Source organism: Nyctereutes procyonoides, unplaced genomic scaffold (genome assembly GCF_905146905.1).
Source record: "Nyctereutes procyonoides isolate TBG_1078 unplaced genomic scaffold, NYPRO_anot_genome, whole genome shotgun sequence".
Taxonomy (NCBI): Eukaryota; Metazoa; Chordata; class Mammalia; order Carnivora; family Canidae; genus Nyctereutes; species Nyctereutes procyonoides.
Genome location: NW_026575020.1, coordinates 57,723,739 through 57,739,339, shown reverse-complemented (window position 1 = coordinate 57,739,339; position 15,601 = coordinate 57,723,739). Strand labels below are relative to the sequence as shown.

Sequence of the window (15,601 nt, the reverse complement as noted above, 5' to 3'; positions counted from 1 at the left end):
TGAGGAAAATGCTGATAAGGTTAGCAAAAAAGCAGGATCAAAACTATGTTTCTGCTTTGATTCCAGTTTTGTCAGAGTGTGCATCTGTGAGATGCATTTGTGATGTGCTGCACGAGGCACATTTGTGTAAGGAAACAAAATAAGTCATTAGCAGGTAGAGGGATCATAGGTATTTGGTATGTTCTTTTTTACACATTGTGTCGTTCTCCAGGTTGCCTGCTGCGTTCTCCTTTTGCAATCTGAAAAATAATCACCTTTAAGTCTTGAATATTTGATGCACTTATTTGTGCCTGGACCTCTTTAGTCAGCAGCAGTCAGTAGTGTGCATTTAGAAGGCATCCCGATGCGTGGATTTGTCTCATCCTTTTGAGAGCATGGCTTTTAGTTTGATTTCATGGGACATTTCTTGGTCCTTCTGGCCAGATGTTTCTGATCTTCTTTTTGCTTTTCTCTTTAGACACTTGTTACGTCCTCTCATTTGCCATCATCATGTTGAACACCAGCCTGCACAACCCCAATGTCAAGGATAAGCCCACTGTGGAAAGGTTCATCGCCATGAATCGTGGCATCAATGATGGGGGGGACCTGCCCGAGGAGCTGCTCCGGGTGAGCGCACTTTAGCCCAGGTGGTGGTGAACATGGCACAAGAGTGAGACATATGGCCCACCCATGGTCTGCTCGTAAAATTTCTTTAATTATATAAAGTCCATGAAGAAAGTAGTCATGAGGCCCAGCAAGGGAATCAGGAGGGGAAAGTGGTTTATAAGTCTGAAACAAAGTGTGAGAGGAAGTCAGGCTGCTTTCTTTTCTTTCTTAATTATCCATTAGGCATCTTACTTATTTTGTCTCTGCGAGCTGCCCGAAGGCAGAACTGGTCCTGTTCTTCTGTTCGCAGTGCCTGACAAATCATGGCACATAACCTGTGCTTACTGAATGAATGAAGAGAAAGGGGAGGGAGAAGAGATGTTTCTAGAACCAGAGACATACAATGTCGTCTTTTATCCCAGAATCTGTATGAGAGCATAAAAAACGAACCCTTTAAAATCCCAGAAGATGATGGGAATGACCTCACTCACACTTTCTTCAATCCAGACCGGGAAGGCTGGCTATTGAAACTCGGTAAGTAACGCACTCTGGTCAGGGCTCCTGATGCAGAAACAGAAAGAAAGGATGCGTGCGTGCACTCGCACATCCATGTGCTGTGGGAAAGTGGGGTTGGTGACAGGAGGCACTATGGAGAGACTCTGGGATGAACTGCTAGTGTTCTGGTGAGATCCACCTCCACAGTTAGTGCCCCGCGGCATATACAGATACTGCTGGGTGCAGACTCACTCTGCATAAACGCTGCTCCCATGGGTTCACACTCCACATTTTTACTCTGCAGTTGATTAGCCAGGTTTTATTTCAAGGTGGTTCCCCGAGAACCTGGTCCTGGTCCTTTCTCTGCCCTCTTTGTCCCTGGGAGGGTGGCCAGCCGTGTCCATCTCTCTACTTCCCATCACACAGATTTATATCTGGCGCTCCCGCCCCCCCACCCCAGTGCATCATCACTTCCTTCTGCATCTGGCTCCCCACAGGCAGTATGCATGGCAAACCTGAGCCCTTGGCTGCAATGCGACCCACAGCGCTCTTACTCATTCTCGGGCAGTGGTTCCCCACCCCACCCCCAACCTCCTTTCCAATCCGAATCAGCCACTTTGATGATTTTGTTCATTCAGAAAAAAAAAAAATGTATATATATATATATATTCCTCTTCCCTCGGCCAAAAGTGAACTTATGTTGCTGAAATTTGTAATCATGCCTTGTATGGAGGTGATAGAGTAACCAAAAGGAACGTTTGTGCCCATATGTGATTATTTCATTAATCATCCCAAAACACAGAGAGCCCCTGGACATAATCGGCACTTTTTTGGCCCTGGGGGAAGAATACGTTCCTCTTTTCTTCTGCCTTGGCCTTTTGATGCGTGGGTTCCCTAATTACCAGGAGGTGCTCCCCCTCTACCATTTCAGTGACTAGTCCTGGTGAAATTAGAAGTCGTTACTCTCTTGGCTGTGACTGACACCCCTGAGAAGTGCTGAAATGGAATCTTAAATTTCTGACCAGTTCAGGTAGCAGTAGGATTTATAATTCCTTTAAAGAGCATAGCCCAAGACCTTGGGTTTCTATATAATTATTTCATAAACTCTCCTGAAAGCACCACTTCTCCAATCGGGGTTTTGGCCATCTCTTGAGTTGGCCGACATTTCTCACGTCTCTAAGCCAGTAGAATCTTTGAAGCGAAGGTTCTAAAATGGCCAACCCCAGAGACAGCCGTCCTGCTCCATGCCTTTCCTGCCAAGTGGACCGAGCTAAAAGGAAACCCACTGGAAATCTAAAAAGTACATCCAAGTTTGGATTTACTTCCCCTCCAGTGAAATTTGTTTAAATGCTAATGCTGAGTGTTAGCTTTGACAGCCCAGATGCTAAAATTAGAACAGTGCAGAGATTATCTTGGCTCTTGTACCAGGATGACATGTAAATTCATGAGGCATCCCATAGTTTTAAAAGGAAAAAAAATTAACAAAATGTGGGATTTGTTTTGAGGTCATTGCATTACCTTTTCTAAAGCTCCTCCAAAGCCCTAAGTCTTCATATTGTGTTTTCATTGTAGCCACTTAGGATCACCCCCCCCCCCCGTGTACTTACGTGCTGCAGAAGGCGGGGCTCCCAGCCATCTGCAGTTGTGTGTGTATGTCCATGTATGCATATGGCCGTAAGAATGTGTATTCTTGTGTGCACACATGTGTACGTATGTATTCATGGGGATATGTGTGTGCGTTCTTACACACACCTTAAAAAGTGATAGCCATCTGCAGAGAGACACTAAATTTTCCCCTCTTAGCTCCGGATTCTGGATGTACTAATAAACATTCACTTTGTGAGAATGGATCTGCGGCATATTTGGGGCCAGGTTTTCGGTAGTGCTGCAGATCCCGCCTTCGCCAGGTGGTGCGTGGCGGATGAAACAAGCTCCCCCATTCACACGCCAGACAGTGGCATTCGCCCCGCTAGTGATTTCATGTTTGGCTCCCCCAGGACAGATGTGAATGACTAATACAGTGCACTTTGAGATTAAGGAGTTTGGTTTAATTTCTTTGTTTTAATTTTCTTTTCTCCCTCATTTGTATGTTTCCATGATTTTGGCTCTCCTTTTCCTTGCCCCAAACTCCAGGAGGTATGTAATCCCCCCAACCTGCTCGCTCGCTCTGCCAAGGCCACTGTACTTGCTGCAGCGTTTTTCTTATTTTGTTATTTTTGGTTATTTTGTTTTTTAATTGCTGGTGGTAGTGTTAATGCTGCTTCTAACTTACTGTACAGTCCCTAGGGAACTGGTCAGGATCAGGGGTTCATGGTTTCCCTTTCAGGGCTAGTACACAGTGCATCAGACAGCAAGGTACCAGGCCGTGGGATAAACATTACTGACTGCCGTGATGTGAGAAAACATACTAAGAGTGGGTTTAGAAAAGCAGAGAAAGTACTCACTGAATTTTCTCTTGGAATGATTGGCCAGGCATAGTCTATCTGTGTTACATTCAAATTGACACCTGTGAATTCCAGTAATTTCTCCAGAGGAGGAGGAGGAGAAGGGAGGTTTGACTTCTCAGCGACACATGCTCCTGATACACTCTGATCAGAGAGCACGCCAGGACGAGAAGTAAATGAGACAGCTTGGGACATTTGCCTATGCATGAAACAGGGAAATGGCATCTCCTAAACTCAAAGGATGCCAAGTTTGGGGGGAAAAAAAAAAGACACCCAGAGCCCCCTCTCTCCCCGGAAGTCCTGGGTATTAGAGGAGGGCGTATGACCTCGACTCCGTATTTCATGTTCTGTTTTGTTTTTCTCCCTCCTCTTTTTCAATGAATACTGTTAAAAACCCCAAATTGGCCTCTTAGTTATGCCGTTGGGACCTCCCTCCACTTGCTGATTTGGGGGTTAGGTTTTTCCTAGAGGAGCAGCTCCTCAGGTGTGTGCTCCAGCACCAGAGAGAACAGCCCCAACGCTCAACACAGTCGTTAGCACGTTCTGGGCACCCGTCAGCGCTAGGGAAGACGGCGCCTGGCCTTTGCACCGGGGGTGGGAGGTGTCCTGTGAGTTCCACAGGGACTGTCCTAGGTGCGCGCATTGGTCTGTCTGCTTGTTTCATGTCTGTTTCTTTCAACATGGAAATCCTGCCCCGGGACCGCCGTGATGCCCCTCACGGCAGAGGTCTCTGTGACGCAGCAGGTCGTCAGGGGAAATCATCAAGGTTCTGTAATCAGGGAGGGGATCTTTCCAGCTTCGCTTTTCCTTCTAGATTTCCTTCCACCTTCTTCCTTTTCGCATCTGACCCCTCCTCCATGACCTCCTAAGCCCCGAGGGCCCCTGGGTGGTCCTGTGGGGGGAGCGCATGGGAGTCAGCATGGGTTGAGGTGTCCTGTGTACCGAGCCCTGTGTGGAGATGAAGGCCCAAGAGGTAGAAGAGCCGGTTTCCCAGCCTCTGAAGTGGGGGCGGGGGTGCCTTTTTATAACATATTGGCTCCAGTTCTAAATATATTCCTTGTCTTCTTTCTTTCCCTCGTTTGTTTTGATCCTGCCCAGCCTTTCCCGTTTTCCACATGCATGTCATATTTCCATCTGTGGTTTTTTTTCTTGATTCATGCCCTAGGGCCTTAGGGACCAGAGGCACATGCTCCCATAAACTGGCAAATTGCTGCTAGAGGGCCAGTCCTGGCTTGATGCTAGCATAGGGCCCCCCGGCAGGTGGACACTGTGCGTGTGCTGATAGCAAAGCCCTCCACAACCTGGGTCTGTTTAGAACCGTGGCAATTCATGATCAATCACTTAACCTCCCCGAGACTTTACACCCCGCCATCTCCGTAACGTCCTATCAGGAAACCCGGTGTGAGCATGTGGGCACGGCCCGGCCCGGCCCAGCCCCTAGCAGCACACCCTTGAAAAGCACCCTGCCCTTGGCTCAGCTCCCTGTGGTGAGGGACAAGAGAGGAAGCATGACTCGGGTCATACCAGCTTTGCACCCCGCGGGCCTTGTCTTTTGGGAAGGTGAGAGAAGTGATATCCTCTGGAGGTTACATTTTAGGCAGAAGAGCATAAACTGTCAGGGCAGAAAGAAGTGCGGACAGAATGGCATGCGTATCATAACACGGGGAGGCCTTTGCATGGTTCAGGAAGCTGCCCCTTGCCCCGGCGTAAGCAGAGCAGGACCAGGTCCAGCTCAGGGCCGTGGAGGGTGCGGGATGCAGCCTCACTAAGACAGCCCGCAGCTGAGCCGCCCTCCCCAGTGCTGTCCTGAGCAGAGTTTCACGGCCCCAGCGTGGTCCTCCCACTGAGACGCTGAGGATGATGGAGGGGCCCCTTCGGCACTCACGGCCACCACCGTCCCTCTGGTCTGCGGCCCCTCCTCTCGCTCATTGTGTTCAGAGCTCCACGTGAGGAGTCCAGGCTTGGAAAGGCTCCCGAGCACTGCCTCTGTGCACCGGTGGGCTCCTCCTGGTGCAGGGACTCCCCCTTGTCTCACTCAAGACTCTGGGGAAATTTCATTTGCAGGACACCGGCCCGGGGCCTGAAAGCCAGTATAGAGTTTCACTATAATCAGGAAGGTTGGGGTAGGAATTTGGGTTCCACTCCCCAGGAAAGCCGTAGATGTGATTGTGAAGGGTTGACACATCGTAGTTCCCCTTTCCTCACTCCTGCCCCCTCTGATGAAGCCCTCCTTCTGTACCCGGGCAGGGTGCCCCAGCAGTGTAGCCGGGCCCGGGCCCCTCTCCCCCCTTTCTTCTGTCGGCCCACTTCCACCACACCGACGGGCTTCCAGGGGCACATCTCCAGCCCAGTCAGATTTACATCGCGTGTCCTCATCGCCCGGGTTCCCTCCCCAGCCATGCTCTCATCCCACTCTCCTGAGTTCATCTCCAGGTGCCACCTGACTTGCTTGCTCTGCTTGTACCCACAGACTTTCACTCTGTGAAAGGTGCTTCTGTTTTGGCTCTGTGTCTTGTTACTGATGTAAACTTTGCCATGGTCTCAATGTTCTGGTACCCCTGCCCCTCGCTTCCCCCGCCCTCGAGCTCTTTGAGGGTGGGGGGTCATGTTACGGAGCCTGCTCCGGTCTGCTTGGCTCCTGTCGGACCCGCATCTCCTTTTGCTCCGTAGGTGGCAGGGTCAAGACTTGGAAAAGACGCTGGTTTATTCTCACTGACAACTGCCTTTACTACTTTGAATATACGACGGTGAGCCTCTGGGTCTGCTGCGGGACTAGGGGTGGGCCAGGCCTCTGTTTCTGTCTGACTCCAGTCGGGCGGGGAGGTCCCAGAATCGGGGGGGGCCCTGCAGGTGACGTGGGCGGAGGTGGAAGCCCTGCATGGCACAGGGCGTTAGAGGCGGGGTTTAGAGCCGGGCTGGGAACAGCCAGCCTAGGTCAGTTGCCAAGAAAGGGTTTATGGCCCTTGAAAGGTGCATGAAAATCACAATGTGGAGAATTCCGATTTTCTGGATGCAGGAGAAGCAGCCCCGGGGGTTGAAAGAATAGAAGAGAAGTAAAATGAAATGAGGGAAGTTGGGAGTTACTGGAGTTTGAAGTTTTCTCAAACCGTGGAGGTTCTGTTGGTTTTCAGCGGGAACAGAATCACAGCACAGCTTTGTGTTACACGCAAGTCTCTTTCATAAGAACCTGTGAGAATAAAAATGAGAAAATAAAACCTTTTTCAAAGCTCCCTCTGCTGTGGCGCCCAGAAAGCCTGGCTGGCCGGGCTCAGACTGGCTGCCCACCTGTCTCTTGATCCCTTCTCACGCCTCCGTTCTTGGCAGTGTGGGACTTGAGATTAATCAGGGCAGTTGGTGCTGGTTCTACAACCAGGTCTTCACTGAGTAAAGGTCACGGATCCTGCCAAGACAGTGAAGAAGGAAAGTCAGGGATGTAGCCTCAGTAGGAGCCAGGACCCTGGCACCTGCCTGGTGAGGTGGCTGTCCTCTGTGACGCTCCGTGGGGAGTGGGCATCAGCCTGTGATGCGGCATCACTCACCCCCAAGGGCCGCACGTTGGGACATCCAGTTAGTTTCCTGTTGTTCCCGCCCCCAGAGCACCGCTGCGAACAGCTCAGAACATTCCTTTCTGCCCTCCCCCCCAACACCTCCCGGCCCGGCCCAGAGCTGGCCTTTTTTCTCGAAGATACCTAGACTAGTGGTATCTTTAAAGTCTTGTTTGGGTTTTCCCCACTACTCTTTGGGTTAAAATGAAACATACACAGACATGTAAGCAGTATGCCCTGGGTTCGGGAGTGGGCTCCGCGAGATTGCAGGATGCTGTGGCTCCTCATGATGCCATCTGTGGTGGCATCGCCTGATCCCACACTCCATCCAGCAGCGTGCTGGCGTTGCACGGGGCCACAGGACGTCAGGGAGTGTGTTTCTGCAGACACGGGGGTGGGGGGCCTCATAGTTAAGGTGGTAGGGAGAACGTCCACACAGAATCACCCAACATGGTGCAGGGAATCTAGGGGAACGAGTGACAGCTGCTTCAGTACAGCTCAGGGACCAAGAGCAGGGGCAGAGACAGTGGCCTGGGGGCTGGGCGGAGGGACCTTTCCCCACACAGCCCTGCTGCCTCCCCCTTGCCCTGAGTCCAGGAGAAGCAAACAGTAGGGCTTCTTCCCTCTTCTGATCAGCGAGCAATAAAGTCTGCAGCTGGGTAGGAATTGGTGAAATAGGAAAGTGAGAAGATGGGCCTCACTTCCTGCAACGTTGGTGTGGGCCCTGGGCTGGGAGCTCAGTGGGAGCTCTGTCACAGGGAGTGTGCCCGTGAGCAGCGTCGCCGCCCCCAAGCAGGACAGCGGCGGTCCCAGAGAAGAGCTGGAGCGTGGCGGGTGTCAGATGGGCCTGCCCTCTGCTCACGGCTCTGTCGTGAGACTGTGGAAGGGGCCAGAACACAAGCTGGCCACCCCCCACCCCCGCAAGGTGCAGGTTGAAGAACAGGTGATCTGTGTAATCACAGATCTAGAAGTTAGGTAATAAGAAGTAAAAACTATAAGGAGTGGAACAGACTAGCCGAGAATAAGATCGCCATTACAGAAGAAAGATTGGAGACAGTCACAGATTGTGTCTGGAAAAGACGAGTGTGAAGACAGGGAAGAGGTAAGCAGTTACGGAGGACAGGAAAGGTGACCCCAATGCTGGAGCGTCGGCACCCGCACGTACACAGATCCCATCTGTTCCAAGATTATCCCCCCAAAAGGGAAAGGAACCTGAATCTGCAAATGGGGAGTGCACAGTGTGTCAGGAGCATTTGTCGTAGGGAGCTTGGTGCCAAGGCTTAGCCCAGCTGCCGTGGTGAACTTGGAGTGAAGTCATGGCTGCGGGGTGGCCGGATGCCCAGGAGAGGGAGTGCGAAGGTTGGCATCGTTAGCCGTCCGGCGGGTGCGGAGTGCATGTGCCTAGTGGCCTTTGTTGAGAGGGCCCCCGGGGGCAGGGCCTGGCAGGGGTGTCCTGGCTCTGCTCTGGACAGGCCTGGAGGTGCCTTTGCAGACCTACCTGGAGTCATCAGGGAGGCAGTTTCTCTTTGAAGGTCCTACAGTCTGGCGAGGGGAAAGCTAGGGCAGGGGGTCATGAGTGTACATAAACGCACTAAACTCTCCCCGGCGTTCGAGGCAGCGAGCCGGGCACCTAGAGCAAGACCAGGGCTTTCTGGGGTTGCCGACACTAGAACAGAGGCTGAAGGCGTGTGTGCAGGAGCCGGGCGGAGGAGCCACGTGGTTTCTGTGAGAGGCTGGCGTGCTCCCTGCTGGAGGGCCTCCCGTGGGCTCTTCCGGACACGTGCTGAGCCTCCCCTGGGCACTCGCCCCACAGAGGCCGCCGGCCACAGGGACTCCTATACATGCTTCCTGGCCCCTTCCTGATTTTAGAACGTAGGGTGTGGGCCCCAGAGCTGATTTGTGAGCCCGAGGTTATGGGAGAAGAGCAGAGCCCCGGCAACTTGAGTGAGGGACGTGGGGGGACGCGAGCTCATGACCCAGCGTGAGGTCTCTGTGTCTGCCACTGTTCCACAGGATAAGGAGCCCCGTGGAATTATCCCTTTAGAGAATCTGAGTATCCGGGAGGTGGAGGACTCCAAAAAACCAGTGAGTATCTCCTGGGGGACGGGGTAGGGGTGGGGGGCCCAAAAGAGAAGGTAGCAGTTCTTAGAACAAGGCTGAAAGTGCAAAGATTTACCTAAAACTGAAAAGGAGTGTCGTGCCTCTGATTCAGCCCAACTCAAAGTCACCTTCACGTTCGGGCCGGAGACGAGGCTGTGGCTGACCTCTGCCCCCCTCCCCTGCCTCTGCGTCCCTGTGGCCTGTCCACGAGCGGTGGGATTGTCCTTCCTTAAAAGGCGGCAGGAAGCGCCCACAACCGGGCTGCCCGTGTCAGGACCTTCAGGCGCCTTCCCGACGCCCCCGGTACCTGGAATGTGCCGGCGCTGCGGGCCGGGCTCTCGAAGGCACCTGCGTACCTACCGCTGTTCGCCGCGTTGCTGGTCTGTTGGGAGCACAGCGGACGTGTGTGCTGGTGTCTTCGCTAGCCGGGCTGACGGGCGGGCAGCCGACATTCTCCGGCGTTCACTGCCGGGCTCCTCTTCGCCGTAGGAAAGCACACGTTGCCTGTGTTTCGTGGGAGTCAGAACGAAGGGTCCTTTGAGAAATAAACATTTTTTGGTCTTGATCAGTAGCTTTCTCAGGTCTTTGTCTCCCTCTCTTTTCTGATTCTCAGAACTGCTTTGAGCTTTACATCCCTGACAACAAAGACCAAGTCATCAAGGCCTGCAAGACGGAGGCTGACGGGCGGGTGGTGGAAGGAAACCACACCGTGTACCGGATCTCGGCCCCGACGCCCGAAGAGAAGGAGGAGTGGATTAAGTGCATCAAGTAGGTGATCTGAGGCGTCGCGGTGCTTTCACCGGACGAGGGCTCTCTCCTCGCACACGTCTGCTGCCCAGCGTGCCCAGCGTGCCGCCCGCCCCTCGCCTGGGCTCCTGGGTTAGATCTTCAGGGGAGAGTCTGACTGGAGTCCCAGACTGTTTGTCAGTGGGTCCTTGGGTGCTTGGCCAAGACAGCAGCTCGAGTCTAGGCTTCCCAGAGGGCTCCTCGGCCTCGTGGTCAGGATGGCAGCGCAGTGGAGATAGCAATTGTAATGTTTTATCATTTCCAGGGAGACTTGTCCCACTTATAGGTGTCCCACTTATAGGTGTCCCACGCCTGCAGGCGTGTGGCCGTGCTTCAGGGTCACAGGCTAGGCCCGCACCATTCACCCCTGTGCTGCGGGGAGGCGGAGGCTCTGAACCAGGGGGAAGGGTTCTCAGGCTTACCTGGGTGTGGACAGAGTGGCAGACCCAGGGCTTGGCTCCTGCTGAGCTAGCTGCACAGTGCGAGGTGGAATGCGGGTTAGGGCTGCCCCCATTCCCCCCAGGACTTCCAAGAAGCCTGTCCAGATGGCCGTCTCGCCCCACTGGTGTGGCATGGCTGCTTGTCTTGGTGGCAGCGTGTCCTGAGGGTGGGTCCTGGTTCTCCCCATCAGACGTTACCAGCTGTTCCCTCAGTCGACCCATTCCTGGGCCTCGTGAGTTCCCCGGAGGCCGGGGAGGCCGCCCTGACCGGGTAATCTGAGGCCCTGCGGCCCTACATTGCCGCTGTGATGGGCGCTCTCCTGTCCTGGCCACAGCCTGCTCCCGAGGGGGAGTGCGCTGGTATGGGGTGTTTTGGTATCGCTGCTGAAGCTGGTGCAGGATCTGGCCGGGGTTAAACAGCAAACAGATGACCCGAGACAGACCCACGATGGACTCCACCGGAGCCCACCCGGAAGTCCTACGGTGGAAGAGATGGGCTGGGCCGGAGCATGTGGGGTTGGCGTCAGGCCACCCTCTGCCGAGTTCCCTCTGACTCGGGCACGCCGCCTGCCCTCCTGCCAGCCCTCGGCCTCCTGAGCACGGGTGTGAATGGTGGGCTCCCTGGTGACTGGCACGCCTCTTGCCCCTCCGGTGTGATGGGGAGGACTCCCGGGACGTTTTGGGGTGGGACTGGTCATGTGGTGACCCTGGTGGCTCCTCTCCTCCATCCAGTGGGCGAGGCTCCCTGGAGTCTGTACCAGTAAATGAGACCCCAAAGCACCCCCCATGTGGCGGGCCCCAGGTGACGCGTGGAAGTGCTGACTCGCTCTGTCATACACGGAAAGTAACATGACAGCACGTGGTAACTCACTGGAATTTAAATATAAACTGAAAAAAGCCCCCCACGGAGGTCTGGGCTGTGCTGGGCATCCCGGCCAGCGAGTGATCCTCATCCACGTATCCTGTGCTGTTTTTACCGTGTGCTTTTTAAAAAATGTTTAAATCTTTAGCCCTTACAAAATTTATGCCTAGTATATGGTTTGAAGTAAAGGATGTAACTTCGTCGGCGAGTAACTGTTGCCCCGATACCTGCTTGACCAACCTGAAGCACGCTCTGCAGTTGTCCCAAGCGCTTGCGTGTGCATGGGTTACCCTCTGTGCCCCGTGTGCCCCGTCGTGTGATCACTGGAGCAGCCCGCTGGCAGTGCACAGCCGCTCCTACTCTGTTCCGTGGCCTGTACTCCTACAGCCAGAAACGCTGAGCCCTCTTTATAGACACGTTTGGAATCGTTCAGTCCTTTAGTGAGGGTGGGAGGGCACACACAGGCCGTCCCTGGGAAGCTCAGTTCCTGGCTGGGCCCCAGCACCACCTGGCTGGTGGTGCAGGATTCGCACACCGTGCACATGCCCTCCGGGTACCGTCTCCTCACTCTTCGCCGCAGCCAGGGAAGCACGGTTGTCCCCATTTTACAGGTGAGGACACGAGGCACAACACAGTGAATAAAATTGTCCAGAGCCACAGAGATGGTGCTGGTCTTCAGACCTGAGCCTGTGACTCAAGAAGCTGCACTCCTGACCGCCAGGCAGCCCTCGGCTTCGGCGCCCTTGGCTCTTGACACTTCAACTGAGGCCTTTGTGACAAGGTCCCCTTGGGACACATGCCAGGGACTGCTGATTTTTGCTGCCCCAAGGAGCTGTGCAGATGCACTTGGGGACGCGTCATCTCTGGTGAACAGACCCCTGTCATCTACCTGGTCGGGTGCAGAGCCAGTGGGCAGCTGGGCTCGTGGGCAAGCGTGGAGACTCGTGGGCACTTAAGAGTGTAGCAGCTCTGGAAAAGCCCTTGAGCGCCCGCGGCTCAATGTGCTGGACAGTTGGGATTGACGAGTGCACCGGGGTGGCCTTGCTGTCACCGTCCTGCGCTGGGTTCTCTGGGGCAGTGCCTGGGCACACGCAGGCTCCCTCCCCGCCGGGCCTGGCCGGCCGCCCCCTAAGGGCCCCGTGACACTGCGGACTGCCCACCTTGTGGTCTTGGTGATCGAGTCGGTCGGTGTGTGCGGGACTCAGAAGCTGCGTGGTCCAGAGTGGGGCGGCCATTGAGCAGCACGCGCCAGACTGCCACGGGCCACAGATCGTGTGGCGCTCGCAGTCCCGTAGAACTGAGGTCCCACGTTTGCCTTTCTGGCCCGGAATACTAGAGTCTGTAACACTCTGTTCGTAAACCCGCCCCGTGGTTAGGTAGAAACAGGCAGTAAACAGTGCAGAACTGTCTTGGCACACGGACCATGTGTCTCTTCCAGAGCTTGTCCCTTAAGTCATTGTGAGGACACGGTGACGGTTGGCGGCGCTGACTTGGCCTTTGCAGTGACAGTCGAGGGGGGGGGGGGTGCAAGCCCTCCGGGCCTGTTCCTCAACCTGTTTGTTCTCTCCTCTGTGTCCAGAGCAGCCATCAGCAGGGACCCTTTCTACGAGATGCTAGCGGCGCGGAAGAAGAAGGTCTCCTCCACGAAAAGACACTGAGTCTGCACAGCGAGCGGTGCCAGCGTGCAAGGCGTGAGAGGCCCTGGGTTCCTTCCCCGTCCCCCCCACGGACGGGGGGGTGGGCTGCCGAGCAGGGGTGTCACCTGCTGGGCGTCACCCTGAATTCCTAGAGACTGGCTTCAGCTTTGCTATTCATTTTAAGTGGGAGAAGGGTAGGCAGTTAGCGCCGGGGAGAGGGATCTGACGCCCGTCAGGCGAGCCTCTCTCTAAAAAGATCAGAGCCCCTGTCAGCACATCAGCCTCCTTCCTGCAAGTCTCTCGCTCAGCAGGTCTGATAGCAGAGCCCGAAGCCGACTGTTTACCTCTTGGTTATTTCCCTGTGAAGAAGCCTTCAACCCTGCACCATAAATACACGTATCGATATATTATTACTCTATGTTAAGAAAGAAGTGGAATGGAAGAGAAGCCACGTACTATAAAGATATATTTTTGTTTTTTAAAGAGAGAAAAAGATAAAGTAGAGCCGTTCGGAGGCATCCTGCCTGGTCCGGGGTGGGGGCTCCCTGGGCAGCCGCTGGGGTCCCCCCCCCCGCCCCGGGCCGCTGGCGGGAGCCGGCTTCCCAGCAGCTGGAGGGCCGGCCGGGCCGCGGGAGAGGCGTGGGCACGGGCGGGCACAGGCGGGCAGGCCGCTCCGGCTCTCCGCTCCCTGCGCTGGGGGCGCCGAGGCCGAGGAGAACCGCTGGACACTCGCACTGTCTTTTCTCTTTCCGAGTTCCTTCTTGTTGGGCTTTAAGACGCAAAGTCAGCATTTTCCCTTGAGCTTAAAAACCCAGTAACCAAAACTGTGAGGCAGGCAGGCCCGGCCGAGGCTCGGGACGGTTTCCTGCTCGGTTCCTCCTCCTCCCCCAGAGCTACAGTCCTCGTTTTAGAGGAAGGAGCAGGTCTTATCACCTTAGGTCTTCAGCTTTTTCTGCCTCAAAACTGGCCCTGACCTGGACCGCTGTGGGCGCGCTGGGGCGGGGGCCAGACGGGAAGGGGCCGCCGCTGCCCAGGGGGGCACGGCCGCCTCGTGTCCTTCCCTCCCGCCAAGGCCTGTGTGCGGGCTGGCCTCACGCCTCCTACCTTGCGGTGTGAAGGGAGCCACGACACGCGGCGTCCTCCTGCCGTTCTCTCAGGGACTCTCGGGGCCGCTCCTGCCACCGTCCAGGCCGCGCGCCGGTGCGGGCAGAGGGGTCCGGCCCGGGCCATCCCGGCGCCCCCGTGCCGCCCGGGGCCAGGTGGGGCCTGCGAAGGCGAAGGGTGGCCGGTCCTCTCGGGCACCGTGACCCCGGCCCCTCCGCCACCCCCAGGGCCGCCTGGCTCTCTGCAGAGGACTTAAGTGAAAGGGCGTGACGGGGTGCCGGCCAGGGTGCTCTCCGGGGCCCCCTTCACACAAGGTCCTACCTGGAGCGGCCACGGGCGTGTTCCTGCCGGAGCCCCAGCTCACGAAGGGGTCGGGAGGAGGGCCGGGCCCCGGCCCCCCCCCCGCCAGCCGCGTCCCCCGCGCCAGCTCTCGCCGATACTACACGGAGGCACCTGGATCAGTATTAGTCTATTTATCAGAGCTGTAAATAATCCATGTATAGTTTTTCTCCTTTTAGATTATTTTGTATTTGTTTAAAAAAAGTTTTGTCAAAATATAAAATATAAAGAAATGACTGAAAGTTGTTGACAGGGTTTTAAAAAAATTATAATTATTCCAATTGTTTTTTTGTTCGTTTGTTTTTTTTTTTTTTTGCATTGTAAACTAGCGCCAAGGAACTGCAGCAAATAAACTCCAGATCTGCCCAAAGCACCCCTGCTGTCTGTCTGTGGCCTCCTTTACCCGCCCCCCCGCCCGCCAGGCGGCCTCGGAGCAGGGAGGCCCAGTGGCTCCCCGTCTCTGCAGGCGGCAAGAGTATGGACCGGGAGCGGGAGGAGCTTCCGTCCTCTTCCTCAGGAGAGCGAGGCAGGAAGCAGCTCGCCCGTTGCCCCCTTTGCGGGAAGAAGAGTCCAACTGACAAACCCCCAGCTTTGAGTGAAGATCGAGGACCGGGCCTCCCGGGGACCTCGGTTTCCAGAGGAGGCTGCGCCGTGTCGTGAGGGTCGCGGTGAGGCAGCCCTGCAGGGGCGGCACGAGCCCTGGCCTGTTCCCGTCCTGGCTCCTTGGGCCCGGGTCGCTCGCCCGTGTGTCCTTCTGGATTTGCGCAAGTGTCGGGAGCGTGTCGCCCCTCCGGAGCCGCCGTGCCGCGGTCCTCTGCGAGCAGCATCTCGGACGAGCCCGCGTTCCTTTGCGTACTTGGGGCCAGCGCTGCCCTTTGCCGTCCAGTCCGGTCTGCTTGCTCACAGCCCGGCCCCCCCTCGCCTTCCTCGGTTCCTCCAGGGCCTTCCGTGGGCCGTCTGTCTCCGGCCCGGCCACCCCTCGGTCACCTTCCCTTCCGCGTGGGAGCCTCCCGCCCGGTCCCTGGCTGTCCCCCTCATCCCCGAGATCCCGGCACAGGCATCCCACCCCCGGGATGACGACCCTCACCCCACGTTCCCTGCCAGCACCCCGGACTCCCCGTCACCATCCCCACCACACTGAGTTTCCTCTTCTTTTTAGAAAGTAACACTCTTTGCTGTACAGCCTGCCAAGTCCCACAAAGTCACACGGAAATTTGAATTTTACAGTGGCTTGTCTCAGCCCAGGCAAAGCCCACGGGAGCGG

At 55.8% G+C, this 15,601-nt stretch overlaps 1 protein-coding gene and 1 non-coding gene across 5 annotated transcripts in view; both read left to right on the top strand.

The window, feature by feature from the left end:
- CYTH1 (cytohesin 1) overlaps window positions 1–14,698 on the top strand; it is a 79,545-nt gene extending 64,847 nt beyond the window's left edge. For all 4 annotated transcript variants that reach the window (XM_055320286.1, XM_055320296.1, XM_055320285.1 and 1 more), the window contains exons 8-13: window positions 458–606; window positions 1,008–1,119; window positions 6,195–6,271; window positions 9,083–9,154; window positions 9,783–9,937; window positions 12,837–14,698. In XM_055320286.1, coding sequence (XP_055176261.1) covers window positions 458–606; window positions 1,008–1,119; window positions 6,195–6,271; window positions 9,083–9,154; window positions 9,783–9,937; window positions 12,837–12,915 — 644 coding nt within the window. In that variant the 3' untranslated portion in view covers window positions 12,916–14,698. The remainder of the gene's footprint in view (window positions 1–457; window positions 607–1,007; window positions 1,120–6,194; window positions 6,272–9,082; window positions 9,155–9,782; window positions 9,938–12,836) is intronic.
- LOC129518245 (U6 spliceosomal RNA) lies at window positions 2,441–2,544 on the top strand. Its single transcript, XR_008666152.1, has one exon. It is a non-coding gene; the product is annotated as a U6 spliceosomal RNA (small nuclear RNA).
- Window positions 14,699–15,601: the final 903 nt, after the last annotated feature.